General features: G+C 43.6%; 1 protein-coding gene across 1 annotated transcript in view; it reads right to left on the bottom strand.

Moving 5' to 3' along the window:
• Nucleotides 1–18,291, bottom strand: part of LOC126424726 (transmembrane protein 151B-like) — a 460,556-nt gene that overhangs the window by 96,362 nt on the left and 345,903 nt on the right. The window contains exon 2 of the mRNA XM_050087446.1: nt 15,109–15,240. Coding sequence (XP_049943403.1) covers nt 15,109–15,240 — 132 coding nt within the window. The remainder of the gene's footprint in view (nt 1–15,108; nt 15,241–18,291) is intronic.

Genomic DNA, 18,291 nt, shown 5'->3' on the forward strand with positions numbered 1-18,291 from the left:
TTGTTTCCTTAAACAGAGTAATTCGCCGTACCTGCCAAGATATAAGTACTGGTAACATCACAAATAGGATTACTTAAAACTTAATTGGCGTGTCACAGTATTTTGGATATCAGAAGAAATACTATTTTTTATATAAAGGTAAGGTTTCCACGCACTGTGATATATGCAGGAGGATATGCTTTCAGGTCAGTGGTGGAATGCACTGAATATATTCTCTAAATGTTCACTACAGAGAACGTATCAGTTTTCACCCCCTTTCTCTGACATATGGGTGCTCCACAGTTTTCGATCATGGGTCCATTACTGTTTGTGGTTTATGTCAATGATGATCCGCTACATTTGAACCAGGGGACAGACCTAGCGCTTATTGCTGAAAATACTGAGATTCTTGTCCAGCAGAGCAGAGAAGCATTCACATGCAACATTGTAATTGTTTTGTTCGAGTCATAAACTGTTTTCTGAAGTGGACTAGCTTTGAAATTTGAAGAAAAAAATAACCGCACCTCATCTTGTATTCTACTGCCGATATCTCCCCATTTCATTAACGTACTGTAAGAGCAGGAAATAATAAATAGGGCAAAAGATGGAAAATGTTGACAGCCGATATTATTGAAAAGTAAACGTGGAAAAGCAGTATAGTAGATTCTTTTACCGGTTTTTGAATTCAAAAAGTTAGGATATTTCCATTCACTGATGTCCTACAGTGTAATGTACAGGGGTTAACTTCTCACTTGGTGAAAGTGTTCTCATTACGGAAAAAGTAATTACTGTTATGTGTGGGATCCAGAGACGTACATATTTCTTCGTTTACTAGGATATCAGTCGGTCTCAGACTGCATTAATCCACAGATGAAATTTGTTGTCTAGAGTCTATTGTTGTTTGACAGTAACACATAGTACAGGATAAGTAAGAGTTTCTTAATCGAACTGGAAATACAAAATTAAATGAAGGAATTCACAGAAAAATTAGAGCAAGGTTACCGATACGTTTCTTCATTAAAATTTTTGTGGTCTCAATGTTTACATTTCTTATATGTTAGTAGATGTTGGTGTTGTACAGGACACCCTTTTGTCTCGTCTAGTTTTTGCTGCTTGTATTACTTACCCCTTCAATGTACATCTAGTGTACTGTCAAGGTAACAAAGCTGGTCTGCCTCTTCAAGTGTATCTTGTCCAACTTCCATATTTATTTATCCAACATGTTAACTTACATTAGACACCATCACCCTAGTTTACGGCACGAATTTAGGGTGTTTACGTACTCCCTATTTAAGCTACACTGCGAAACAGAAAGCATTACTTTTTTGAAACGCACATAGTTTTTAGATGATTCACCGCTTCCAGTTTCTATGGGAATCAAGTAAGACACCGACCGTATGCATAAACAAAGCGATCGAAATGAGGTAACGCCCAATAGGGAATGCAACTCTCGCAGCGTACAGATGACGTGGTCACAATCTTAACTGACCAAGGCTACTAGGAAAACTATTGTAGTCAACGCTTACTTACAATAGCCTACGGTAGTTTCAGAACTCGAATCCTAACTGACAGGGATCGGAGATGAGCGTCAAGAACTGTCAGAACCGCCAGGAAGAGATGATTTCTGTGAATGCAGGTGCGTATCAAAGATTTTTCGAGCGGAAAGTGTCCAAGGAATAGAAAAGCAACTGGAATCACTCAACAGAGGAAAGTCCACTGGACCTGACGGGATACCAATTCGATTCTACACAGAGTACGCGAAAGAACTTGCCCCCCTTCTAACAGCCATGTACCGCAAGTCTCTAGAGGAACGGAAGGTTCCAAATGATTGGAAAAGAGCACAGGTAGTCCCAGTCTTCAAGAAGGGTCGTCGAGCAGATGTGCAAAACTATAGACCTATATCTCTGACGTCGATCTGTTGTAGAATTTTAGAACATGTTTTTTGCTCGAGTATCATGTCGTTTTTGGAAACCCAGAATCTACTATGTAGGAATCAACATGGATTCCGGAAACAGCGATCGTGTGAGACCCAACTCGCTTTATTTGTTCATGAGACCCATAAAATATTAGATACAGGCTCCCAGGTAGATGCTATTTTTCTTGACTTCCGTAAGGCGTTCGATACAGTTCCGCACTGTCGCCTGATAAACAAAGTAAGAGCCTACGGAATATCAGACCAGCTGTGTGGGTGGATTGAAGAGTTTTTAGCAAACAGAACACAGCATGTTGTTATCAATGGAGAGACGTCTACAGACGTTAAAGTAACCTCTGGCGTGCCACAGGGGAGTGTTATGGGACCATTGCTTTTCACAATATATATAAATGACCAAGTAGATAGTGTCGGAAGTCCCATGCGGCTTTTCGCGGATGATGCTGTAGTATACAGAGAAATCGCAGCATTAGAAAATTGTAGCGAAATGCAGGAAGATCTGCAGCGGATAGGCACTTGGTGCAGGGAGTGGCAACTGACCCTTAACATAGACAAATGTAATGTATTGCGAATACATGGAAAGAAGGATCCTATATTGTATGATTATATGATAGCGGAACAAACACTGGTAGCAGTTACTTCTGTAAAATATCTGGGAGTATGCGTGCGGAACGATTTGAAGTGGAATGAGCATATCAAATTAATTGTTGGTAAGGCGGGTACCAGGTTGAGATTCATTGGGAGAGTGCTTAGAAAATGTAGTCCATCAACAAAGGAGGTGGCTTACAAAACACTCGTTCGACCTATACTTGAGTATTGCTCATCAGTGTGGGATCCGTACCAGATCGGGTTGACGGAGGAGATAGAGAAGATCCAAAGAAGAGCGGCGCGTTTCGTCACAGGGTTATTTGGTAACCGTGATAGCGTTACGGAGATGTTTAACAAACTCAAGTGGCAGACTCTGCAAGAGATGCGCTCTGCATCGCGGTGTAGCTTGCTCGCCAGGTTTCGAGAGGGTGCGTTTCTGGATGAGGTATCGAATATATTGCTTCCCCCTACTTATACCTCCCGAGGGGATCACGAATGTAAAATTAGAGAGATTCGAGCGCGCACGGAGGCTTTCAGACAGTCGTTCTTCCCTGGAACAGGAAAGGGAGGTAATGACAGTGGCACGTAAAGTGCCCTCCGCCACACACCGTTGGGTGACTTGCGGAGTATAAATGTAGATGTAGAAACTGTACCAAGCAAAACTCCGTGCAGTGGACATTTGGTGACGGGTACCTCGTGGAAGAGCGATACACAAAACTGGGCGTCTCCTCAGACAACGCAGGGAGCGCGTAGATGCTGACCGCTGGCGTGTAGTGCAGTGTAGAGTAGTGTAGTGTGGTCCGGCGGGTGGCCACTTCTGTCCCCTATCAAATGACGCGAGGCGCTCCTTGCAACAGCGACACAGTCAGGCGTTTACCGCGCAGTCTTCAGAGGGTGTAACTCTAGCCAGGAGTGGTTCAGTGGCGGGGTCTTCGAACCACGACTCGGCTGTGCTCGTTCAGGCTACCGTGAAAACGAACCAGGCTGTTTATTGCAACATTATGGAGTCAGTCTTCGTTCCACGCATTTATGACGAGTATTCTGTGGACACGCCCATCTTCCTAGGTCACAACAGCCGTATTCTCAGGGCCACAAAAATTCGCATGTCGATTGCCCGGCTAATTCGCGCGATCTCAGTCCCCTAGAAAATCTCTGGAAGTATCTGGAACAGCAGGTAAAATTTAGCAATATTCCTGCAGTTTTTGACGGCCGACGAGATCTAACCAAAGAGTGTGTTCACACGGTGTGGTACTCCAGAAGAAACTGACAGACACGTTACTCGCTGTGAATTGATGGGGGGTTACACGGTATTAGCGTAGCGTTTGGTGGGGCGGCGGCGGGATGGGGGGGGGGGGGTGTTAAGGGCAATGATGAATTTTTTGCTCGGTGTGCATACAAGGCTGTCTCTTCTAAAGAGTCGATCAAGCGAGACGGTGCAGTGGTTAGCACACTGGTCTTGCATTGGTAAGGTCGACGGTTCAAACCCGCGTCCTGTTGTCCTGATTTAGGTTTTCCGTGATTTCCCTACATCGCTTCACGAAAATGCCGGGATGGTTCCTTTGAAAGGGTACGAACTACTTCCTTCCCCATCCTTCGCTAATCCGATGGGACCGATGACCTCGCTGTATGGTCCCGTCCCCTCAAATCAATCAATCAATCAACCAACCAACCAGTCCTATGAGTCGTCCATCAGGCACATTTTCTCTGGTGTTTCGTCAGATATTACGATGCGTGGCTGGGTTCAGGCCAGACGCCCATTGTCTGTGTGCAAGCGTCCGTTTGTTTAACTCTATAAACGGAATAATTTTTAAAGCAGAATTCTACTTGCCCATTAGATAGAGCGATCCCAAATTATTCTAGTGAGATACACGTTTTATCGATGTTTGTTACCAGGAGCAGTAAACCACGGAACCACGGAGAATAATCAGTACTGCAGCAGCGGCTGTGCAGCGCTGCCATCTGGCAGTAGCAGTCAGCATGGGCCAGGGTGGTGCTGTCGCTGACCAAGTAGTGGCTGTACTCCGTGGTTTGCCGTCCCTCTCAATGCATATCGATAAAACGAATACGGCACTAGACGAATTTGGGAGCGCTATAGCTAATGCGCACATAGAATTCCGCTATAAAAGTTATATTGTCAGTAACGTGGAAGAAACCGACGCTTTCTGTAGATAGTGAACGTCGCATGAAAGGTTTGATGAGGGGTATTTGTTTGCGCTGATTCCAATTACCCAATGCAAAACAGAAATTGCAAATATCTGCTGAAACATCAGAGAAAATGCGCCACATTACTCTTAGCTATGCCGTTCCGTGCCACGCCAGATAAATAATGCGCTGATCACACTTGTTCCAAGCCTTCAACTATTAGGTTCAATAAAGTGGCCAACCACCTACGATTACGTTATTACTTGTGTCATTTTGTAGACTGTGTTCTTCTTAGCGTCACACCTGCAACTGTGCAGTAATGGGAACAAAATAACGGGAAGCATTACTTCGTCCAATGAGAACCAAGATATGGTTACCACACTTCAGAGAATATTAAAATGAAATCCACTTGCAGGCTTTGAGAAGTCAGTGTAAACCAATGCTGAGAGACTGTAGTCTTTGACTGTGGCAAACTAAATGATTAGTCTTTCGCCCTTGAAAAGAATTCCTGTGGATACTTGTAAATGTTTTGGTGGCATGGCGTAACTTTTCGGTACGGAATAACGCAGCAGTGCATAAAATCCCATGCGTCAGGTTGGACAAAAATAGTCTGAAAAGCTTGAGAAGGTGTTACAGAGTGTGTGGTCCTGAGAAATAATTTTTAAGAAAAAAATGGATACAAGGCGCCGTCTCCGAGTTAATTAGTATTGGAGTTGGCCGATCCTGCCAACGGCCTTGTCGCAATGGTAACACCGGTTCACGTCAGATCACCGAAGTTGAGCGCTCACGGGCTTGGCTAGCACTTGGATGGGTCTCCGTTCGGGTCTGGTGAGCGCTGTTGGCAAGTGGGGCGCACTCAGCCCTTGTGAGGCGCTTTTATACTTCACTATTACCAGTTCCGTCTACTGCCATCTTCAGAGCATAAAATATTCTGAGATAGCTGTCAACATCAAATTACGTATGTAGCTACATAGTAAGTGCACTTAATCTGGGATTTGGTCAGCCGACTTTGTTTAGTAGGTGGTAGGCGGAGATGACGATGAAGACCTCGTCATCGACTGCCGGTTTGTCTCCTGATCGTACTGGTAGCGCCGCCAGGTCTCATCTCATTGATCGGATTCTGGTCAGACACGTCAACGAAATCTCCAGACGTTTCCATCCAAGTTTGCTTCCGTCAGTTTGTGTAGTACAAACAGGGCACAGGTCGTCAGTCTCTTCAGATTTTCGTAACAATAGTGCTGACACCGCCTTTGCTTACCTCCACCTCTTCTGTCCTCATTCTCAAAGTCAGCTGGCAATCATCCGCAAGTACCTGTCACACTCGTTCAGTGTTGTTTGGCATGGTGCGTGGTGACAGTCGATGCTCGGCACCTTCTTCTACGTTCCAGTCCATCTAAACCACTTTCACACACGCTCTTTACCCACTGCTTCAGCACCACACAGTCACACCAGTATTATATGGGCTCCGTCGCCTTTGTCCCTAATCTGAAGCAAAACCTCATGTCAACACGTTGCTCCATTTTGCAGTCATTGAGGTCCCACAGTGACCCAGTCAGCTTGATCACAGCGGGCACCACTGCTTTACTTAGGCCACTGTCACTACTGGGGGGGGGGGCGAAGAGGGGGAGGGGGGGCTGTGTGGCATGTGGCTCAGTCCGTATGAGTGGGCGTGTTATCCTAACCAGTACAGTTTTTAAAATATGGGAACATTCACCGAATTTTTCAGACGCACCTTTTATAAGAAGGTTCAAATGGTTCAAATAGTTCTGAGCACTATGGGATTTCTGAGGACATCAGTCCCCTAGAACTATTTAAACCTAAATAACCTAAGGACATCACACACACCCATGCCCGAGGCTGGATTCGAACCTGCAACCGTATCGGTCGCGCGGTTCTAGACTTTAGCGCCTAGAACCGCTCGGCTATGAGAAGGAAGGGAAAAATAAAACGGTAGTCTTCTGCCCTGCCAGTCAACATCGTCATGAAATAAGGCGTTAGGAAAGAGTAGATCATTAGAGAAAAGTAGTTCACAGAATGTCGCGTGTGTATATGATGAAACGTGGCGCCCGTCCCAAATTGTGCACAGGCCAAACACAGAGGTCATTTGAGGCCCACTTCAGAGAAGTCTGAAATATACGTAGTAATAAAAAAGCCTTACTTTAAGAAATGGTGATATAAAGTAGGGCACATACGTCAACATTTTGATATGTAGCATGATGTTTGTAAAGGATATCACTCAAACACATTTAAAGTGCTCGAAATTTACACAGGTTTAACTGAATACCCACAATACCTCTCAAATGCACAAACCCATGTCTGCAACAGAGTACGTTACAAAATACAGTTTCATAACTATTAATAAGTCTCTTCTTCCAGTTTTTTTTCTTTCTTGTATTTCTTTTTTCTGCCAGATGATGCATGTCTAATATTTTAAATCAAAATGACAGCTAGGAACTTGTGCATAGTCAAAAGTAGCCTTCAGTTCCGGCCGTCAGAGTGCTTTCTGGGCCTCTTCAGGTAACAGACTGCTGTGTCGCACCAGTTGGCTGCAATTAAACTAACAGCGGTCAGAGTGCTGCAGTCGCGTGACTAGGGCCTCCCGTCGTGTACACCGTTCGCCTGGTGCAAGTCTTTCGATTTGACGCCACTTCGGCGACTTGCTCGTCGATGGAGATGAAATTATGATGATTAGGACAACACTACACCCAGTCCCTGAGCGGAGAAAATCTCCAGAAAATCTCCGACCCAGCCGGAAATCGAACCCGGGCCGTTAGGATTGACATTCTGTCGCGGTGACCACTCAGCTACCGGGGGCGGACAGTGCTGCAGTGTGGGCTGTATACATCACAGGATGTTGAAACATCGTAGATATGTTCGTTAATCAGTGCGTTCGTGGAGTATGTTGAAAAAAAAATGATAGTTCCACTTTCTGCCACGAGGTGAAAATATGGCGCTGTAAGCAGTCAGAATGTGGTGAGAGTTCAGGAAAAGCGGAGGAACGATGAAACTCATGATAACGATGGTTCTGGCACGTTTATTGAGATGCGGTCACAAGTTACAGCACACGTTGAATACAGTCCCCCGAGTCATAAAACATGCTGCATCTGTAACATGGCGTGACTAACCTTTGTTCCCTGCATGTCGGGGATAATCAGGGCGATATACGAGTACGCTATCCTTCAAATCACGAAGAGAGTGGTTACAACACTGACAGACAAGATCTTTCAGATATTCCCACAACCAGAAGTCACACGGATTTAGGTGAGCAGATCTGGAAGGCCACACACGTTGAAATTGTCTAAAGATCATTCCTCGAAGCAAATCTTTCAGCTGGCAGGCGACGTGTAGTGTCCTTCCATCTTGAGTGAAAACACTAATGTCGTTGCAGTTAAGTTCTTGCAGATCTGGCATCATGTGCTGCACAAGGAGGGCCATATAAAGCGCCGATGTCGCTGTACATATAACAGGCTCGCGAGGTGTCATCTCCTCGAAGAAAATCAGACCGAGGATGAAGAAGCTTGTGAAACTACACCGCACAGTCTCATCAAACGAGTGCAGTCGATGTTCCTGCACAACATGTGGTGGAGTGGAAAGCCATATCCAACAGTTCTGTGCATTCAGGGCACTATGTAGAGCAACATGTGCCGCGTCCATCCCGACAATAATCCCCAGACACGTGTCATCCACTTCTATGCGTCCCAAAAAACGAAGAGGAAAGTAACGGCGTTGTAACATATCTTGGAGCTTGATTTTGTGCATATTCTGAGTCTTGTAGGGATACCATTGTAAAATGCCCGGCAAAATCTTCTGAACTGTTGACGAGTGGAGAGACAATTCCTGTGACACAGCTTGAGCTCTGGCTGCAGCATTTGAGGCATGTGCTACACAGTCGCCTAACAGCTACAGCAACTTCAACAACTGTCATGGGATCGTGCAGCCTCTTCCTGCCTGCTATACCAAACCAATTCAGCTGTTTCTTCAGATTTCTTGATCACAGTTATCAGCCTATTTATTGACATGCAGTCTCTTCGCATCTGTTGCTGTCAGCCACAATACCGCAGTGCAGTGCTGCTATTGCCGCCGTTCTGATAACACAGCTTTACCAGCTGTGCGCGTTCTTTCTTCTCAACAGACTTTGCGTTTCGAATGGAAAACTTCAACGTTCTTAACCCTTTATACGAACAGTCATTTCACAAAAGAAATCAACACGCATCACTAATCGACAAACAGCATACTAACATCAAGACAGGAAACATTTCACATTCTGACTGCTAACAGCGCCTTATTCTCCCCCGGTGGCAAAAAGGAGGAACTACTATTCTTTCAGCATACTCGACAGGTGTACCGATTTATGAACGCACCTTCGATGCTTCAGAGTCGTGCACTGTATGCTCCCCACACTGCAGCACTGTTTAATTGTACCCATTCAGTATACACGTATATGGGTGTCTGCAGGCGTTAGTTTGGTTTCCAGTACAGTTTCCTGATATCTAGCTGCCCGCCTTTCTTTTTAAACGGACCATCTCATGATGATTCGGTAATGATACCACTTGGGCAGCCCGAGGGTCGAGTGAAAATGGAAACAAAATTGAACATGGTGTTCTTGGAAGTTTAAGGGTCACTAATTTAAGCCCACGCTTTCTAAATAATAGTGTAAGTTGGGATGTAATTTTTGGTTACAGGAAAATTTTTTAAGTTAAAGCATTCTTCGTGTTTTCTAAACATGTACTTCACAGCTTCGATGTTTTCAAAGAACAGCACCAGGAGACTGCCAAAGTCTACTTTAAATGGTATTTATTTATGGACAATTATTTTCGGTCGATCATGTCTTCGTGTCACAGATACCAATAAACAAATGCAAATCACACTAACCTTCGGTAGCTACATGATGCAGCTCTTTAAACCTCTCTTAGTTCCACGCAAGAAACCCTCCAAAAATAGCCACTGTACGGATTAATCTACACAGTGAAGTGTACAAACCAACCAAATGTGGAAGAAAAATATGAGTTTGCAAATATTCGGCACAGAATCGAAGGATACTATCCTAATTCTGAAAAAGTATGCATGATAAATGAAACTTTTACAGTGGTACAAAAAGAAACTGATCGCTGGTGATCATACAACTCTTCACAAATGTGTCTGAGGGAGGGTAAAAAGTAGAAACCATTGTTTTCACAATGATTATGTCGAATTATTTTAAAAAAACTCATAGATCTGCTATCTTCCAAGGTTAAAGAGTAAACACACGTAGAATGCTGCCATTTCAAGCATAATTATAACATTATTTTTTTAAAATTTCAAGCAATAAGTGTGGCGTGTTTATAAATAAGAATGTAGTGTTATTAGCAAGAACTGTCAGATTTTCATAATAGATGTAGGAAACGATGTCGTTTCCACCTGTTTAACTGGATAGAACAAAGCTGCAGTTATAGAACTGTCACATTTAACAATCAAGATTTCAGAAACATTCACTGTCTTCATGCGGACCTGACTGACATTTGGGACCAAAGTTTGTTTCTTAGTTAGCAGTGTTCTAGTTTACCATTGGTGGAGTAAAATACCGTGGGTGGGGTTTACATGTCACAAATGTCCAGTGAAGTAAGCGAAGCCCCCTACTTTTCTTCCACCTCTCCCACATTTCAAGATCATAATTATGGCGCAAAAGGAACAACAAAACTTCCTCTGGGCATCACGAAAGATGATCTCGTTTCACGTTAGATGGTGTTATGCCGCCATTAGTAAGCCAAACTGCTATCCAAGAAACAAACATTGGCCCCAAAAGTCACTCAGCTCCTCATGAAAATAGTGAACCTTTTCTCGAAAGCTTAAGTCCTAACGCAGACTTTTCACACCTAGAACATCGAGATATTTTTATACATGGATGTCACCACAAACTTTGACGGCACTTTGGTGCATATGAGTCGGCAAGTTCCTTGGCACCTGCGTACGTTTGTCCCCATTCAGCTATGTTAAATACGTATCAAAATGTGTGTGATATAAAGAAAGAACAGGATCCCTGACAATGTGCAGATATTCCTTAAAGGGCATCCTCCTGAGAATAGTTGTTAAGAGAAGGATGAACTGCTAGACGCGCCATAAACTACTCAAATGTTGACATCCCATAATAGAAAAAGAATGGTAATAAAATATAAGTTCACTGTTGGAATTCTGCTCCTTTCAAAAACCAGTCATTCATTCATAGGCAAGATATGATAAGGGTCCACTAGACTGCCGGAAATGTAAGCTTCGGAAGGTTGTGAGTACGAGATTACTGTTTGTTTCTCGAACACCTTAGCTAAACTTCTGTACTGCAGCGAAATCAATGGAAATCAAACTTCCAAAGGAAAGTAAATCGGTTATCATATGGGGTGACAGCGTTATGAGTGAATGCATGGAAGTAGGATGAGTGTATCCCACCAAGGTGACAGGCACAAGCTTGCCGAAAAACAACATTGTCTAGCTTTGTAAATTGTATCGCTATTATAGCGTCAGTCACAGACAGGGTAACTTGGTGCTTTGATTAATTTTTAGGATATTGAATATGAACGTTTATAGAAAGTCTGCTGGAATTCTGTTGATGTTTGTTGGAACCTGGGACCAGTTGGAGGTTTCAGTCATACACCAAGAAAGCTCCACATGTGTTCATGTGGTCAATGAGCTGACGAGAGAGAGAGAGAGAGAGAGAGAGAGAGAGAGAGAGAGAGAGCAGTAGGAGGACTGCAAACTTGGTATGGTTACTGTCTCGCCTAGACTTTGTTATAAAATTCCAACAGCTGATTTTTTAGTGTAAAGTGCAGGAATAATTTTTTTGTATAATGATCCAAAATTGACAATGAAAGTAAGGGAATGCAGATGTTTTGGAAACGGATAGTAAATTGAAAGAAAATGAGAAGAACATTACTTGTCTCCATTCACCAGCTGCCATCAGAGTGCTGAATAAATCGCCATTTCAGCAGTCGTGACACAGTGGATGTCGCCAGCACCTCCTCCCCTAAAAATGCATTATCCATTCGAAAAACATTTACTTTCATTGTTGACATCTATCAGTGCAGGGTCAGTGATCATGTTTACTGAATTTGCAGAATGAGCACTTGAGCCTTGTGAAGAGAGACTACCCTTCCAATACTACACTCATGAAACAATATTTGTTTTTTCTGAAAGTATGTACTGCTCTACAGCTCTCAAAACCACAGATACTGATACAGAACTATTTACATTCAGGACAGCTGACACCGCCATCACTTCCAATTTACCAAAACCTATAAAAACGCCTGATTAACAATTTTCAGATGAAAGACTGTAAGATGATACTGTTGAACATTACCGGTTTTACACCTTGACACACACGGTTAGATGTGCACAGAACTGTAATTTGTGTTTATTCACAGAGAATCAGTCAGTCAAGTGACAGTCTTCAAGTCATTAATTATCATTACATCACGGTAAAGGAAGGTTCGCTTCTTGGAGTCAGAAACGTAACTATTTCCAGTTGCAGCATCTGTCACGTACTTTCAACTGATGGTCTCTTGACAGAAACTGACTGCCCCTTTAGTTGTCCCACGACGTCGTTCTTTAAATACACTGAATGCAATGTCATACGTGACACTTCACAAAGCAGAGTTACCTATCAATTGATGATCAACAAAATTATCTTACAACTTAAACCTAAAAGTGAGTATTATTTTTTGTCAGTCAGTGTGTAAAATACTGTAGGACAATGTGTCTGCCTGAGTCGATAAGTATGCTTGCTCTGCAAAAACTGGTTGCCCATACCATAGTACGATGTTTGTGAAAGTTGTTTTGGCACTGTTGACAGTTGACGGAGGAGGAAATCTTATTCCTCATCTCCAATTCCAACTTATTCACAAAGCTGAAAACCATATTTATCCCTGAAGAGGATGGCAGAAGATCGGAAAGCCTGGAGAACTACCATGTGGAAACCTGCCTTTTGGCAGAACACTGACGATGATCCCCTATATTCTACCAGAGTTTATGGCATCATGTCTGTCAAAATGGCAATGGCTCTGTGCCCTATGTTCCATGGCACAATGTTTACCAAGAGTTTGTGTTCACAATTGCTGGAGGGGAACATAATCCTCCTCTCCATGCCTTCTAAACAGTACTAATGATTTGAAAAGCATATTTTCCCTCTACAAAACATCAGTTCCCTGTATTCTGCCTTTTCATGTAACCCTCCTTCCAACGTATAATGTCTGCCATAAGGACGGTGTTTCCAATACTAGTTGCAGAAGATACATTGTTCTCCTTCCAAACTCTTGCAAATAATATTACTGATATTAAAACATTTGAACAGTGGAAATGGAAAACTTTTTAAGTGCCAAATACCACGTTTGCCAAGACAATGGAAAAGCAATCTATCTCAGCCTGATTTTAATCAAGAAAATTGAGAAGATACGAGTATATTGATACCAAAGAATTATGCTGCTCGCGACGTCATCGCAAAAAATAATGAGAGAAATTGGAAAATAACTACTTTACTAAGAATGTTCCAAGTTCATAGAAGAAAATACCAGTAAGGAAATTATTGTTCCACGCGTCATTAAGCTTGAGTCACTACATTTTATTTGTGGTAAACACATTCAGATTTACAGTGGTAATTATTTAACAAAAACCACTTCCCATATCATTTATATTTTGGGACTCCAAAGGGAAACACCACTTGGTAAAACGACCTTGCGCCATCAACTAACGTGTGGTTTGACATCTGGATTAAGTCTAGGGAATGCAACAGAGGACACAGCAGCACTGAAAACGCGTTTTGTGCAAAAAATTACTGTTCGAACATATTCATTTCCACTCTTCATTTGCTTCCTGTACAAAATATCAGCAACCTGTATACGACATATTTAGCTCTCTTTCTGACATACAGTCCTTTCGAAAAACACGTGTTCCTTCATCAAAATGCTGTGCCCTATATCCATAGTAGAATGTCTACTAAAATGACACTATCTGTATTGACAGTTGCCGGAGGGATATTGATCTCCTTCTCAATCTTGTGTTTAATGCTAATGACTTGAAAAAAATAGGTTTATTTGGTAAAATGTTTCTATTCTGTATTATACCTCTTTACATCTCATTTCATCACACACAGATGTGACAAAAGTCATGGGACACCTCCCAATATCGCTTCGGACCTGCCAGTGTTGGGCGCAGTGCTGCAGCTCGGCGTGGCGCGGACACAAGAGGTCGTTGGTAGTCCCCTGCAGAAATATTCCGTCATGCTGCCTACACAGATATGTGAAACTGCAAAACTTTGCCGGTGCAGGATTTCGTGCGTGAACTCGCCTCACGATTACTCCCACATATATTCGATGAGATTCATGTCAGGCGATCTGAGTGGTCGAATCATTTGCTCAAATTGTGCAAAATGTCCTTCAAACCAATCGCAAACAACCGTGGCCTACTGACAAGGGGCACTGTCGTCCATAAAAATTCCATCGTTGGTTGGGAACATGAGGTTTCTGGATGGCTGCAAACCGCCTGTCGGTTCAGTAGGACCAGAGAACCCAGTCCATTTCATGTAAACGCAGCTCACACCATTATGGAGCCATCGCCAGCTTACACGTTGCCTTGTTGACAACTTGGAGGCTGCGCCACACTAGAACCCTGCCATCAGCTCTTGCCAACTGAAACCGTGACCCGTGTGATCAGGCCACAGTTTTCCAATGGCCTAGGATAAACCGATATCGACACGAGCCCAGGAGAGGTATTGCAGGCGATGTCGTGCTGATAGCAAAGACACTCATGGTAGTAGTCTACTGCCATAGCCCATTAACACCAAATTTCGTCTCACTTTCCGAATGGATATGTTCGTCGTACGTCTCGCTGCTATCTGCATACGTGTATATCGTTATCCCATGACTTTTGTCACCTCAATGCTACCCACTTCAGAAACATATAATTGATATATCACAAGTGTGTGACTTCTGGATATTCTGATGATGATTAGACATACTACCGATTTGGAAAACATCTGTTGCTTCTGCCCAGCATATAGTTCGTCTCACTGTTTAGTATGACAAATGTTTGGAGTAGGACTGTGTGTTAAGAAGTGTCAGCTGGTTGCGGTTTACTTTGTAGAAGCGGCAGAGACAGAGATTAAGCGCGATAGACAGAGAGAGAGAGAATGGGGGAGGGGGTGCCTTTTTGGAGAGGTACGGAGGTGGTGCAGAGAGACAGAGACAGAGAGAGACAGAGAATGGTGGTAGGAGGAGGAGGAGGCGGGTGATGTGGTGTGGCCAGATACGTACGGGCGGGCAGACTGGCGAGCAGAGCGCGGCCTGGCCGGAGGCGGGGCGGAGCGGGGCGCGCACGTGCCCGCTGGCGCCACCGCCACTGCCACTGCTGGCGCCACCGCCACCACCGCTGGCGCCACCGCCGCTGGCGCGCTGCAGCGCGGGCGCTGGCGCGGGCGCGGGAGCGGGCCTGCGCGCGGCCTGCGAGCTGACCTTGGTGACCTCGGCGAGGCGGCACCACGTGACGGCGCCCAGGCAGCCGCAGATGAGCAGCGTCAGCGCCAGGCACTTCCACGACGCGTCGCGCTGCAGCGCGCACAGCACGCCCTGCTGCTCCGGCCGCTGCTGCAACACAAACGGCGGCGGAGGTGAGCGGCCTGCCTGCCTAGCAGGCGTCGCATCTTACTAGAGCGCACACTGCCGCTCCGGCCGCAGCTGCAGCACGACAGGCGCCGCAGCTCAGCGGGCTGTCTACATATCAGGCGTCGCATCTTACTACCGCGCACACTGCCGCTCCGGCCGCAGCTGCAGCACGACAGGCGCCACAGCTGAGCGGGCTGTCTACATATCAGGCGTCGCTTTTTACTAGAGATATCCGACTTAAAGCGGTAGGGCGTCAAACGGGCCGCCTCGGAGCAGGAGAGGTACCACAGGACATTTTAATTTTCACCGTCTATACATTTACAAATAAATTCATTAAACTTTGTGAGGATGACCACAAAGGATTCAGGACTCACACTCATAGCAGTGGAAGTTCAAAATAATAAAATAATTTTTTTTACATGTGAAATTTCATGATTTTTTTTCACTTACTATTGGCTGCATTTGTTGTTATAGGTACACTTTTCTTCAAAAGTAACAGAGATTATTCGGCGAATTTCGCACAGTATACAAACCATACTTACAGGTGGAAGAAATTCTAGAATCTATGAAAAAATGAATGATCTGTTACATTTTAATTTTCATGTTTAGAAAAAATTCAAATTTTGTAGTTAATTATCTCAATTTTACCACAGGTTTTAATAGACAGTGGAAATTAAAGTGTCCTGTGGTGCCTCTCCTGCTCCAAGTCGTCCAATTTAACGTCCTACCCCTTAAGGACGTCAAACGGGCCGACTTGGAGCAGGAGAGGCACCACAGGACATTTTAATTTCCACTGTCTATACTTTTACGAATAAATTCATAAAACTTCGTCAACATGACCAGGAAGTATTCAGGATTCACAATCATAGCAGTGGAAGTTAAAAATAATAATAATGGGAATTTAAGGAGATGGGACCTGGATAAACTAAAAGAACCAGAGGTTGTACAGAGATTCAGGGAGAGCATAAGGGAGCAATTGACAGGAATGGGGGAAATAAATACAGTAGAAGAAGAATGGGTAGCTTTGAGGGATGAAGTAGTGAAGGCAGCAGAGGATCAAGTAGGTAAAAAGACGAGGACTAGTAGAAATCCTTGGGTAACAGAAGAAATATTGAATTTAATTGATGAAAGGAGAAAATATAAAAATGCAGTAAGTGAAACAGGCAAAAAGGAATACAAACGTCTCAAAAATGAGATTGACAGGAAGTGCAAAATGGCTAAGCAGGGATGGCTAGAGGACAAATGTAAGGATGTAGAGGCCTATCTCACTAGGGGTAAGATAGATACCGCCTACAGGAAAATTAAAGAGACCTTTGGAGATAAGAGAACGACTTGTATGAATATCAAGAGCTCAGATGGAAACCCAGTTCTAAGCAAAGAAGGGAAAGCAGAAAGGTGGAAGGAGTATATAGAGGGTCTATACAAGGGCGATGTACTTGAGGACAATATTATGGAAATGGAAGAGGATGTAGATCAAGATGAAATGGGAGATATGATACTGCGCGAAGAGTTTGACAGAGCACTGAAAGACCTGAGTCGAAAGAAGGCCCCCGGAGTAGACAATATTCCATTGGAACTACTGACGGCCGTGGGAGAGCCAGTCCTGACAAAACTCTACCATCTGGTGAGCAAGATGTATGAAACAGGCGAAATACCCTCAGACTTCAAGAAGAATATAATAATTCCAATCCCAAAGAAAGCAGGTGTTGACAGATGTGAAAATTACCGAACTATCAGCTTAATAAGTCACAGCTGCAAAATACTAACACGAATTCTTTACAGACGAATGGAAAAACTAGTAGAAGCCAACCTCGGGGAAGATCAGTTTGGATTCCGTAGAAACGCTGGAACACGTGAGGCAATACTGACCTTACGACTTATCTTAGAAGAAAGATTAAGGAAAGGCAAACCTACGTTTCTAGCATTTGTAGACTTAGAGAAAGCTTTTGACAATGTTGACTGGAATACTCTCTTTCAAATTCTAAAGGTGGCAGGGGTAAATTACAGGGAGCGAAAGGCTATTTACAATTTGTACAGAAACCAGATGGCAGTTATAAGAGTCGAGGGACATGAAAGGGAAGCAGTGGTTGGGAAGGGAGTAAGACAGGGTTGTAGCCTCTCCCCGATGTTGTTCAATCTGTATATTGAGCAAGCAGTAAAGGAAACAAAAGAAAAATTCGGAGTAGGTATTAAAATTCATGGAGAAGAAATAAAAACTTTGAGGTTCGCCGATGACATTGTAATTCTGTCAGCGACAGCAAAGGACTTGGAAGAGCAGTTGAATGGAATGGACAGTGTCTTGAAAGGAGGATATAAGATGAACATCAACAAAAGCAAAACAAGGATAATGGAATGTAGTCTAATTAAGTCGGGTGATGCTGAGGGAATTAGGTTAGGAAATGAGGCACTTAAAGTAGTAAAGGAGTTTTGCTATTTGGGGAGCAAAATAACTGATGATGGTCGAAGTAGAGAGGATATAAAATGTAGGCTGGCAATGGCAAGGAAAGCGTTTCTGAAGAAGAGAAATTTGTTAACATCCAGTATTGATTTAAGTGTCAGGAAGTCATTTCTGAAAGTATTCGTATGGAGTGTAGCCATGTATGGAAGTGAAACATGGACGATAAATAGTTTGGACAAGAAGAGAATAGAAGCTTTCGAAATGTGGTGCTACAGAAGAATGCTGAAGATTAGATGGGTAGATCACATAACTAATGATGAAGTATTGAATAGGATTGGAGAGAAGAGAAGTTTGTGGCACAACTTGACCAGAAGAAGGGATCGGTTGGTAGGACATGTTCTGAGGCATCAAGGGATCACCAATTTAGTATTGGAGGGCAGCGTGGAGGGTAAAAATCGTAGAGGGAGACCAAGAGATGAATACACTAAGCAGATTCAGAAGGATGTAGGTTGCAATAGGTACTGGGAGATGAAAAAGCTTGCACAGGATAGAGTAGCATGGAGAGTTGCATCAAACCAGTCTCAAGACTGAAGACCACAACAACAACATATATATATGTGTGTGTGTGTGTGTGT

The sequence above is a fragment of the Schistocerca serialis genome, chromosome 10 (assembly GCF_023864345.2).
Source record: "Schistocerca serialis cubense isolate TAMUIC-IGC-003099 chromosome 10, iqSchSeri2.2, whole genome shotgun sequence".
NCBI classification, from domain to species: domain Eukaryota; kingdom Metazoa; phylum Arthropoda; class Insecta; order Orthoptera; family Acrididae; genus Schistocerca; species Schistocerca serialis.